This window comes from Centrocercus urophasianus, unplaced genomic scaffold (assembly GCF_019232065.1).
Source record: "Centrocercus urophasianus isolate 14NV4802_14NV808 unplaced genomic scaffold, USGS_Curo_1.0 seq_16, whole genome shotgun sequence".
Taxonomy (NCBI): domain Eukaryota; kingdom Metazoa; phylum Chordata; class Aves; order Galliformes; family Phasianidae; genus Centrocercus; species Centrocercus urophasianus.
The window spans coordinates 41,399,389-41,411,705 of record NW_024884711.1 but is presented as its reverse complement, the minus strand read 5'-3'; the positions used below and the strand labels follow the sequence as shown (position 1 = coordinate 41,411,705).

At 40.0% G+C, this 12,317-nt stretch overlaps 1 protein-coding gene across 1 annotated transcript in view; it reads right to left on the bottom strand.

Annotated features, from left to right (window-relative positions):
- Positions 1 to 12,317, bottom strand: part of KMT2C (lysine methyltransferase 2C) — a 109,066-nt gene that overhangs the window by 29,351 nt on the left and 67,398 nt on the right. The window contains exons 24-33 of the mRNA XM_042817430.1: positions 11,006 to 11,110; positions 10,572 to 10,619; positions 9,258 to 9,395; positions 9,072 to 9,104; positions 8,869 to 8,988; positions 6,404 to 6,542; positions 5,945 to 6,159; positions 5,755 to 5,828; positions 3,050 to 3,232; positions 528 to 2,408 (exon numbers count right to left, since the gene is read on the bottom strand). Coding sequence (XP_042673364.1) covers positions 528 to 2,408; positions 3,050 to 3,232; positions 5,755 to 5,828; positions 5,945 to 6,159; positions 6,404 to 6,542; positions 8,869 to 8,988; positions 9,072 to 9,104; positions 9,258 to 9,395; positions 10,572 to 10,619; positions 11,006 to 11,110 — 2,936 coding nt within the window. The remainder of the gene's footprint in view (positions 1 to 527; positions 2,409 to 3,049; positions 3,233 to 5,754; positions 5,829 to 5,944; positions 6,160 to 6,403; positions 6,543 to 8,868; positions 8,989 to 9,071; positions 9,105 to 9,257; positions 9,396 to 10,571; positions 10,620 to 11,005; positions 11,111 to 12,317) is intronic.

Genomic DNA, 12,317 nt, shown 5'->3' with positions numbered 1-12,317 from the left:
TCTATGTCTCAGTAAGAGCTGCTTGCCAAACATTCATTGATAAAAGCCTGGAGCCACAGCTCCTGCAGAAGAGCAGTGACCAACAGCAGAAATAACCTCAGCATGTTTGCTAGCCATCTGAAAAGTTTGATGTCTGGTCTAAGATCACTGCCTACACCCTCCTCAATCTGTGAACAAGTCACTGACGATCAGTTCTACAACTCCTGTATTACAGGATTAATTGCCTATACAGAATTAATTGTCCTTTCAAGGTGCTGCATTCTCATATTGTAGATAAAATCTTCAATGGCTTTGGCAATGGCTTCGCTTCTTTTTTGGATTTTGTCCAAACTTCTTAAAAATTACCGATGTTTTTATATTTCACACTTGCATTATCCAGAGAACTGAATGAACATAGAAAGCGAACAGAGAATTCTACATTACACACCTACGTTTAATGTCAAGCCAACCCTTCAAATATTTCACAGAAATGGGGAAAATATTACTTCTGAACGTTGGATGCCATTAATATTAAGTATTACTCTCACCTGTCGTAATTTCTCAGTGTCTGCTTGAGACATATTCATGGTATTCTGTGTATCTGTTACTCCTGTAGTGGGTGCTGGGCCAGGACCTTGTGAAACTTTGGGGAACTGCTGTCCTTGAGAACTCATTGGAGAATTTGCAGATGCACTGAAGTTGCCCTCAGCTCCAGGCCGTGACTGTTCAGCGGCATCGTGGGCTAGTTGACCAGTTCCAAAAGATTCTGGCTGAGGTCTTGGAGTCATCGGTGGTTGATCATAAAGATCGCGTGCTGGAGCAGAAGGACCATGGTTAAATGAATCTGTTATTGCAGGTCCTGCTGATCTGGGAGTTTGAGAACACGGGTCTGACGGCCTGACAAAAGTGCCCTGCAACCTGTTCTGTGATGTCTGCAGGAAAGGATCTCTGTTTGGTATTAGACCTGGTCTTGTCATTGCAGGTCTGTTAAAACTCTCCGGTATTCCTGGTCTTGGAGTTGCTGGTTGCTGAGAATAAGGATCGTTCAGAACTGGCCTTGGTGTTCCAGGAGGTTGAGCGTATGGGTCAGAATGTCTCTGATTTGTTGGGGACTGAGCAAACAAATCCGCTGGCTGTGCAGGTCTTGGTGTGGGTGGTTGCTGCATATACGGATCAACCGTGGCAGGCCGAGGAGTTCCTGGAGGTTGGGCGTAAGGATCAGCAACTGGCCGAGGAGTACCTGGAGGCTGGGAGTAAGGGTCCTGAGAAGCTGGCCTTGAAATGGGTCCAGACTGAGGGAAAGACTCACTCTGCTGCCGCACGATCCGGGGTGGATGGGCAAAAGATTCCTTTATTGCTGGATGGGGAGTAAGAGGAGGCTGGCTGTATGGATCGTTAGACTGATTATGGGAAAAGGTATCCACTGGCCTTGGTGTCAGCGCAGGCCTTTCATACGGATCAACAGCAACGCGCCGTGGTGTAGCTGGCATTGATGCATAGGGATCTTGTGGGGACTGAGGTGGGCGCATGGGAGTTTTAAAGTGTCCAGGGCTCCCATCAACAGGAGTAGGAGTAGGAGTCAATGGTGGTCGTGCATATGCATCAGCAGAAGTTACTCTCTGTCTCTGAAACGTATCAGTTCTAGGAGCTGGCTTCGTGAACGGATCACTGCTTCCAGCTGCTAAAGGAACTTTCCCTGACTGATCCATAACCATGGGTGATCTGGGGACCCCCAGTGGTTTGGAGAACTGATCTGAGGTCATAACAGGCCTGGGTGTGTCTGGTGGCTTTGCATAGGGATCGCTGCTACTTGGAGATGAAGAACACGAATCCCTGACTGGTGAAGGCCTGCTTCCTGATGGTTCAGTTACCTGAGCAGGCCTGGATACAGATGACTGCGGTGCGCAGGTATCCAACGGTGCGATGCTAGCTCTTCTAACAAAGTTCTGATTACTGGGGGCTGGTCTAGGTGTTCCTACCATTTTAGCATATGGATCCATTGGGGAAGGTGGTCTTGTGTTTGCGGAACCTGGAGAAAACATCTGTTGGGATGATGTTTGAGGAGTCTGAGACTGAGACAGTGAATCATGTACCGGGATTCGGGTTGGAGTAGGGGGTGGTGCTTGTGGTTTGAGGAACACATCATCAGATGATGCTGAAGTAGGTGTAGCAGGTAGCTGCTGCTTTGCAAATAGATCCTTATGGAATGTTTGCTGTGCAGGAGACATGCTGCCACTGCCAGCCTGAGGTGTTAGGGGACTCTGGATCCCACTGCTGGGTGTGTCTGAGCCAGACTGGCTCAGAAGCTGTTGTGAACCAAACTGCTGCTGTTGCTGTTGCTGCTGCTGTTGCTGCTGCTCATTTTTCACTTGTTCAAGCTTCTGTGTGGCTTCTATTTTGGCTTGCTGCTTACTTTTCTGACGCATTTGCTGTTTAAAAATCATAAAGAAAAAGGTTGTCCTTTTACACCCATATATATATAAACAAAATCTTTGATGAGTAAAATGAATCAGGAATTAAAACTTATGGATACACTAAAGATCAATTATGAATAATTGTAAATTGTAAATGCAAGAGAGCAGAGAGCATAGCTATTTGTCAAGTTCAAATACCTTGACAAGCACCTTGATTGCCTGGGAAGAAAATTTCCCAGGTTGCCTAAAGAGCAGCACGGCTTTCCAACCTTATGCTCCAAAGATGAGTACCAACAGATGCAGCACTGATGGAGGTAAATGGGTTCCAAGAGACAAGCAGTCTAACTTGAAGCAGCAAGCTGCAGAAGTTACTGCTATACAGGGTATATAAAAACAAACCACTGCACCAGCTAGCCATACAAAGGAAGAATAACCTATCTCCACAGTAGGTTAAGATTTAAGAGTCAAAGCTTTCCAACAAAATTTTCCAGCATTTACAGGCAGCTTCCTTTCTGATAACACCAATTTTCTTCCACAACACCTGAATTTATACTCTTCTACAAAGAAAGATTGAAATTGATTTTATTAAAACAAGATTCCAACAATGCAATAAAAGGCAGGAAGAAAAATGACAAAAAGCCCTAAATGCAACACACCTGTCTGAATTTCCACTCCTGCTCATGTTCTGATTCCCTCTGTTTTAATGGATCTTTAAAGAGGTCGGAGTCAATACGTGAGCTGGGATCAATGCTATCCTGTTGCTGTTGCCTTTTCATGGAGTCATTTGACATCTGTACTTTATTGATGCGCAAAGCAGCTCTATTATCTCTGGCTTTTTGCTGAAGAAAGAGAAAAAAGACATGTAGTTAGTCTCATTTTCTTTTGCTAAGTGTGAAAACTGCATCTGTTATTCCTACAAAACCTAAAATCAAATCACTTGTAAAACATTTTTGTTTTGTTTTTTAAACACGCACGGGCTTGTGAAAACTACCTTATTATTATTATTACAACAAACCCCAAACCGAAAATACTTCATTATCTTTAGAAATCTTACATTTAAACTAACACACAAAGAGAGAACTAAGGAGTTGTCAGCAGTAGAGGTGTTCTATGAGTCTCTGTTCAGGTACTGTGCTGTGCCAAAAAAGCATGAATCTCACCAATATACCTTTCAAATTGCACACTGTGGTGGTCTGAAACCCGAAGATGTGAGTACAGCAGATGATGTTTGGATCAATAAAGACCAATAATGTGAAGAACTTCAATGACAAGAAAAATACAGTCTACTCCATTAAACAGACTCTATAGATCTCAATCTGTGTTAAGCCAGTAGTATAAACATAGGATACGGGCTTGTGCAACAGGAAAAATTGGATGAAAGAACAGCAATTCCTCTTCAATGAGGCATTTCACAGCTATCCTGGCACTTTAAAACATCTAATGGAAATTTCAAAGGGTCTGTTTTACCACCAATATAGGATGTGACTCCTTTGCTGAATCAAATCCTCATATCTTTTCTACCTTTTTTACCTTTTTTTTTTTTTGCAGTTTTCAAGTGGTGACTGCCTGGTAGAAAAAGCTTAAATTCTTCCCTCCAACAAGAAACGAGGTGTGGTAACACAGATGAGAGCAACAGGGCAGCAGTAATATTCCTGCCATTTCCTCTCTAAGTGTCAAGATTATGCAAGTAAGGAAAGTAAAAAGCCTACAGTGAAAATGTAACAACACATTTCTTAGTTTTATTTCTAAGGTAGCCTTCATCCCTTCTCAGCTGAGGGTTCCTCAGTTCAGGCACTCAAGCAGCTTCTTGTGTGCACAATGCTACGTACACTAGAAACAGCTGCAATGTAAGAGTGCATGAACTGTAACACCTGTGAGGAAACAACTTCTTTGTACTATGCAAATACTCATGCACATGTCTGTGCAACTGAGTGTTCCCATTCTGCAGACAGAGAGGAAATAATTTTTGCATCTCTTTCTTGGGTATCCACTAGGAGAATAGGGCTGCACTTTTCCAGAGCAGTGAGGAAAGAGCATTCAGTAATAGCAATAATAGTAAATTGATAAATGCCTGGATAAAAGCCTATCCTTTTAGGTCAATAGTTTCTGGTAAATGCTACATGGAAGGAATTTTCATGATTAAATACAAGAAACGATATAGAAATCCAAAGTTGCTGAAGTTACAGGTCTGAATAAAAAGTAAAATAAAGACAGTAACTAAATGATATAGAGAGGGATTGTTTCAAGGGTTTCAGAAAGATCAAGACCCTTGGTCTGGGTATGCATTTCTCACACTGATTTTGGAGTAATAACTCATCCCCTAAAAGTTGTCAGCAAGTTTGTTTTTGTTTGTTTTTTAATTTGGATTGGAAGACATCATGTTGGTATTGCTAACCTGTGTGCCATCAACATACATACAGGGGGATCAGATTTGTTTATTAACAAGACCATGTTGGAAAAACATTGGATGTGGGTAAAGAAAAAGACTGAACACATAATCCTGCAGAAGTTTACACAGCGAAAATGAGAACAATCATCCAATTGCTGTTGTGATGAAAGAAAGAAAAGAACCAGGACAGGATGACAGCATATTAAAGGAAAGCACATTCACCAACAACAGTTGTCTAGATCAAGAACAATGAAACTAATACAGGTTCTGAGGTTTGGGTGAAAAGAGGCTTTAACAACAGGTGTCAATAGGGTACAAAGGTCACCAATTCAGTGGCAGCTCTACAGAATCAGGAATCAGCATTCATGTACTCCAGGCAGCTGCTTCAAGTGTCTGAAATTGCTTGGCCCAAATGTGAAGAAAGTGAATGGTTCTGGTGAGAACAGAGCTGCTTGTGCTCTCCACAACATGGAAGGTATCAAAAGAATTTCCATTCCAGACATAAGAGAGGGGAGCAGTAAGGCAAGAGCAGAGGAATAAAAGAAAATGAGCCAAGAAGAGATATGAAGCTCTGCTACCTCTGGAATTGGTAGTTCAACATGTGAACAACTTCAGCAACTCAAATGGGGCCAGAACACAAAGACTAATGAGAGAGGAAGATAAAAGAGAGGAAGGTCACATAATAGTTTTTTATTATCCTTATGAAAAAACAGGTGAGGTCCTATGCAGAAGGAGACAAGGGCATGTAAGGCTTGAGGCACAAATCAAATGTAGCAAAGAGGCAGTGAGAACAAACATTCTCATCTCATTTAATGCCTTTATCTTGCACAATACTACTGTAGTTTATTTCAAGGTTGAAAGGCAAGTGAATTTTCACTAACCCTAAACGTATTTAAAAAAACAAAGGAAAATCCCTCAAATGAAACACATTTTTGCTGAAAGCTTGCAAATGAAGGAGGTGGTTTTTCTTACCACATATGGAGCTCTCTCCTGCGAGCTTGCTTTCCTCCACAATTTTGCAATCTGCTTCACTCTTGTAGCCCAGTCTGCAATAGTAAAAAAAATCTGTTAATATGAAAGGCATTAATAAGTTTATTTCATATTATTTCAACTACAGATGTATAAATTTCCACATACTATTTAACTTTGCTAATTCACTCACCTGGGAATTCTTCCTTTAGATTGGGGAAGTTAATATTTGTATAGAGAACAGGTGCTACTGTCGCCATTTCACCCAACGCTTCTTCTTTTTCCCATTTAAGAGTGCTTCTTTGAGCATTGGACATTGTATCACCTTCACCTTCCAAAGGTGGAGCAGATGGTGCCCATGAGCTGTTTGGATCACTTACCATTGGATTGTATGCTGGATTCTTATCCCTGAGAGATCAAAAAGGAGTTTTATTTTGTAAATAGATTTCTCTCAACATACAAAAACAATTAGCACAGTACTTACTCTGCTTGCTATCTTACTACCCAGCAGACTGCAAGAACATAGTTTTTATAGTAGCTCTCAATAACCAATCAGTTAAACACTAACAGTATCACAGTACTAATAACACCACTATCATCCAAGCGAGAAATGCTAAGCAGTGGCTGTTTCTGACTTCCCATCTTAACATACCTGGTATCAGCATATGGCTGTTGTGTTATGGGAGAGAAAGTGCCCAGGCCACCTCCAGGAGTCAGAGCTGTATGAGGGAGATGAGGGTTAGGGCCAATCAGACCATTCATAAGTGGCACTCTTGGAAACGCACTCTCTCCTAGAATGACAATTTTAAATTATTATTTTGAAGTGTGAATACTTTCTGAAGTAGAGGACAGAATGTGTAGTGAAGAAGGCATGCCTCATCTAATGAAAACTAATTGCTTTCAAGTTCTATAGCATCACTAAATCAGTAAGGTTGGAAAGGACCTACAAGATCATCCAGTCCAACCATCCACCCATCACCAACAGTTCTCACTAAACCATATCCCTCAACACAACCTCTAAACATTCCTTGAACACCTCCAGGGTCAGTGACTTCACCACCTCCCCAGGCAGCCCATTCCAGTACTGACCTTACAGTTTTGGAAAGGTTTTGAAATCAATTTACTTTGGTTTGCTATAAGCTTGTGTTCTATTCTACCAGATCACATCCCTGGGCAGATCTATTTCTGTCTGAAAAATAAAGGCTATTTTAACAATGGGATTTCCAAAGCTATTGCTCTAGCCTGCACTGCAGTGCCATATCACACTTCATACTGATGTACATTCCTAAAGGCTAGTGGTCTGTATTTTTGTTGTTATACCCAGATGCAGATACAACGAAGAGAAAAATCCATGCTGCTGCCAAGCATCATGCATGGATCAAGTTGCTTTCAGTCTTTACAGAGTTATGATTAACCACCTGAATTAAGCACTTCCTCTTCTGAGACAGCAGCATACCAAAGTAAGCTTCATTATCTATTAACTCTGGAATTTGTAACTGATAAAAAGATACACCTAGTCAAATGAACATCATCACTGTAATTAAATGTCCAGCCTAGCGATATGAGGGCAAATATTTTATTTATTTGATCAAAAAAATTAAGCAAACGTGGCATGAGCAGATTTATACCAGCAGATGGTCTTTGCAGATGTTCCTATACAGAATTAACACTGACCTGTGTGTCCCTGTCACTTAAATGAAATCATAACTGTGTTCTGAATATTTTCCTAAAAGCACAACAGCAGATCAGAAATCTATATATTCACAGAGAATATATAAACACACTGAAACATTCTCCCATGCTGGAGGTCATTATCTTCTTATTTACAGGTGACAGAAACTACACAGAAAAGTTTAGTTGGGATGAAAGTAAATCATCAGACAGCATTTAAGAGAATATGCTATATCATAGCATGCTGTAACTGTGAAGACCTGGCAAGCAAGCAGGAGCCAGGCCTCTAATTCATGCAGGAGGCTGATAAGTCTTGATGAGAACGGAGTGTTAATTTTATTTGAAATTGCTGAGACTTGATACAAGCTTTCCCATTACTGAAGCATTTATCTCATAGAAACATGTGGATCATTACACAGTAACTGAGCAAGTTGTAAATCTAAAACTTCGTAACTGCAGCAATTCCCATAGGGAGAACCTTAAACAATCCTACAGAGTTCAAATGCTGAAGTTATCTCCAAGTACCCAAACAACTAGGAAACTGGTACCGATACCTGCATTATCTTTTGCTTTAAATCACCTCATTATTTGCTTTAAACTGTCTCCTTTCCAATAATTTTTGTAATCTTTCCTTTTTATGGAAATACAACCAACTAGGAAACCAATCATTTTTCTTCTTATGATTAATTCCCAGGTGAAATCAATTTGCATACCACTTTTTGTAGTACCAGTATTGCAGAATGGGCATTCCTTACTTGAGCTCAAGGAAAGCCCACTAATGGTGATGTCTGATGAGAAAAGAGTGCATCTAATTATGCTCATACCTACCCCTAAAAACCTGCTCTACTGGTAGCAACAACAAGTCAAATTAGTCTGCCTCATGCTTTCAATATAACAGTAGCAATATGCTGTATCAATTCATAATAATCTTAATAGTAAGAAAGAGGATAAATGATGGATTTCAAAACTTCTTAGCCTCCTCTTTATTATTTGGATAGGAATAGTTAGCATGCTAAACTGAATTCTTAAACAAAATTAAGGCTCCCTAAACGAAATTAAGAATTAGCAAATCACTGTCACACAGACTTTCTTATTACCCTTGAGGAGGTACTCAAAGGTAATGAAAGAGCAAATGCAGAAGAGAACACATGCTTTATTGCAGACAATTTCAAGAATATGAAAGTGCCAGCTTAAATAAAAGCTCCAACACATCATACAAATCTAAAATAACTGTAAGTATATTTAAGTTAGCAACATTTACCTGCACATGAATCACATGCTGCCTTTCAAGCAGTTTTAGAAAAATGTTCCATATATTATCAACATCAGCTTCCATGAGTTAAGAACAGCAGGAAGTAAGACATGCCCTACTTTCACGTCAGTATTTAACAGATGCACAACTCTCCTGACTAAGCTGCTGTTTTTAGAAGTAACAAATGAACATACCCTGACTGTGCAAAGACATTAGCTGTGGTGGAGGTGGAGGCTGTGGCAAAGGAGCTGTCTGTGTGGTTGCTGGACTTAGAACAGCTGTGAACAGGTCTTCAACATCTTTTCCTCCCAGTTCTGCAAAAACACTGTGCATGAGTTGGCTGGCACTGCTTATAAACTGCATCTTGTAGAAGACAACACAGATTTAGAGTACATACCTGGGATTTTGTACAATTTGCCAAGAATAGCACCTGTGCAAATTAAAAATATGGGATGAGTAATCATAAAACAATGCAATAAAATTAATTCTGCAAGCGAGAAGGTAGCAGCACGTGGGTAGCAATGTGAGTTCAACAACAGAAAGCATTTTCCAGAAGAGTAGATCAAGAACAACAAAAAATTACCATCTGTGACCATTTTGTCTAGTTCTGGACTGAGGATTCCATCCAATTGCTCTTCACTCAGTGGCCGTGAAGTTGGGTTGACATTTGGCTGAGGCAGAGAAGAAGGATCATCAGAGATGGGACCAATGTCCAATCCAGCTAAGGAGGGAAGAATACAAAGTTAGACACAAATACCAAAATCTACTGATTGAGAATAAAAGGTATAAAACATCTTTTCTCTAGATGTGAGCTATCAACTAAATGAAGACTTCCTTAAAACTTGAAAGGAAAGGAAAAAGAAAACATTAATTAGAGAAAAGTAAACAAATACCCCCAGCTATACACTTCCAGTTTACTGTATTGTTTGAGGAATGTTGATTGAATGGAATGCAACTGGAAGAATGGGAAAACTGTGTTGAAATAAGACAACTGAGTTCAGGTACAGCATCTTCTGAAGCATATAGTTCTCAGTAAAAAGTTCATTGTAATCATTTTTCACATTCTAAAAACAATCACGCTAGCAGTCAATATGCTTTATTGTGTACCTCCAGTTTCACTCCCACACATTCTTATATATTACATTAAATTATCTACCGAAGTGTTCTTGAAGTTTGCTCAGTATCAAACTCTTCACAATAGTTTCCATTTCAAGAACAACTACTGAATATTGTAAGTTACAACTAGTGATTTGTTGATCCTGACAAAACATAACTTCCTATATAAATTTCACAGCATCCCTTACATGCCAATATAACTCTCAAAACAGAAACATCTTTGAAAATAAAACTATACACTTCAGTATTTAAAATATATCTCTGTATTAAACACCAAATAAAAATAAATTTAAAATAATGAAACATGCCATTCGACTTATTGCCAAATTGTGTACTACGTAAATTGATGAATCATCATCCAGTAGAAAAAAAGATATCCAGTGGAAAAAAGATATCAATCTAACTATTCATGCTTCAATATAATCACATTGTTAAAATGCTTGTAATTTACTAAAGATACCACTATGATAAAAACAATACACTACTTCTGTAAGTAATATTATACAGCGGCAGCAAGAAAACACATGGCTTTGTATCATGAAAAACAAAACCTCAGGAAGGTTTCCAAATACTGGCAGCAAAATCTTATGCAGTACTTTACTAAATGCAGCGTGCAGAGGTCACATTAGACTCAAACAATACAGAAAGAGTGGAAAATGAAAGCATGAATTAGTGACACAGTAAAGGAATGCTAGTTTCTACACATGCAGTTCTTTCAGCTAAAGTCACTAGGAAAGGTGACTACTTCTAACCATGGATCATCCATTGTTTAGTTTCTTACCAAATGGGGAGGGTGAGTTCTCAACCTGGAAAGTGCATAAATCAAGACCTACAGGACCCAAACCAGATAAAATGGATGATTATAACATGAAAACAAAACAAAACAAAAGTAAAGAAAAAGCTTCATGCTGAAAAAGCTACGCAGGTATGACAGACAACAGCAGCTACTTTTATTCTCTCTTAAGCAGCAAAGCAAAGAGACAGGTAAAACAAAATGTTGAAGAGGCTGTATGGTTGTTTTGTTGGCTTTTTGTTTTCAGTTGGTTTTTTTTTGGTAGAAGCCAACAAAATCATCTCAAACCAAGGTGTTTTTAAAATATGAAAACTGTATCTGAAATAACCTAGAGCATAATCCATAGGTATAAAACAACCACGTCTATATTGTAGAGAAGAAAAAGAAAGCAAATACCAGAGAGACCTCATAAACCCACACACCTGAATGATCTCCAGACTTTACCAAATCATCAGAAAGGATTCCAAGAATGTCATCATCGGTATTTAAGACTTCAGAAAGATCAGCTAAGGGGTCATCGGTGCTACCTGTAAGAGAAACAAAATAAAATCAACCAATTGTGGCAATTTCATGTTTAAATGTGACTGTGGTGATAAATGATAGCTTGTGCTCTAAATTCAAATATAGATTCACCAGGCTAAAAGAGCCCTTCTAGTGTGCCATGCTCTGCAGGCTGCCCTGAAGTGAGAAACAATTCTCACTTGTTTGTACTGTAGCCATGTTCAGAAGCCTAAATTCTTCAGTATTTCTGAGTATAGTAAAATCAATAATGTGAATCAGTCATGTGGAAGGGAGACTGGATGGACTTAAGGGAAAAAAAGCACCACAAGATCAAATGAGAACTCAGTATTTAAGATACAAAAGCCTATGAAGGCAAAGAGTCAAAAAAAGTGTTTTGTAAAGGAGACAGCTAACAGCAAGAGAACAGAGATCACAGAACCATAGAATGGCCTGGGTTGAAAAGGACCACAGGGATCATCTACTTTACGTGCAGGGTCACCAACCAGCAGACCAGGCTGCCCAGAGCCACATCCAGCCTGGTCTTGAATGCTTCCAGGGATGGGGCATCCACAGCTTCCCTGGGCAACCTGTTACAGTGTGTCACCACCCTCTGTGAAAAACTTCCTGCTAATATCTAACCTAAACCTTCCCTCTCAATTTAAAACCATTCCCCCTTGTCCTGTCACTATCAATCCATGTAAGCAGTCATTCCCTCTCCTGTTTATATGCTCCCTTCAAGTACTGGAAGGCCACAATGCGGTCTCCCCAGAGCCTTCTTTTCTCCAAGCTGCTGTTAGTGACCTCCTCTCACCTGCTCCAAGAGCTCAGCATCTTTCTTGTACTGGGGTCCCCATGCCTGGACACAGTACTGTAGATGGGGCCTCACAAGAGCTGAGAGGAGGGGGACAATCACCTCCCTTTCCCTGCTGGCCAGTCCTTTTTTAATGCTGGCTCATGTCCAGCTTCTCATCCAACAGGACCCCTAAGTTCTTCTCCACATGGCTGCTGTGTTTGGTTCAACTTCATCACGCAGGCTGGTATCTAACACCAAGTGCACACAGTTAATATCTTCACTTGGCTGGTAGGCAGAGGACTGACTTTATCTGTCTTTTAACTGAATTCCTGTCTGAAGTCAAATAAATACTAAAGAGAAAAAAGCCTTTACGAAGGAAGCACCAAGACACTATCAGTAGCCTTCAGTACTTCTGCAGTATTGGATGCTGTGGTGTTTTT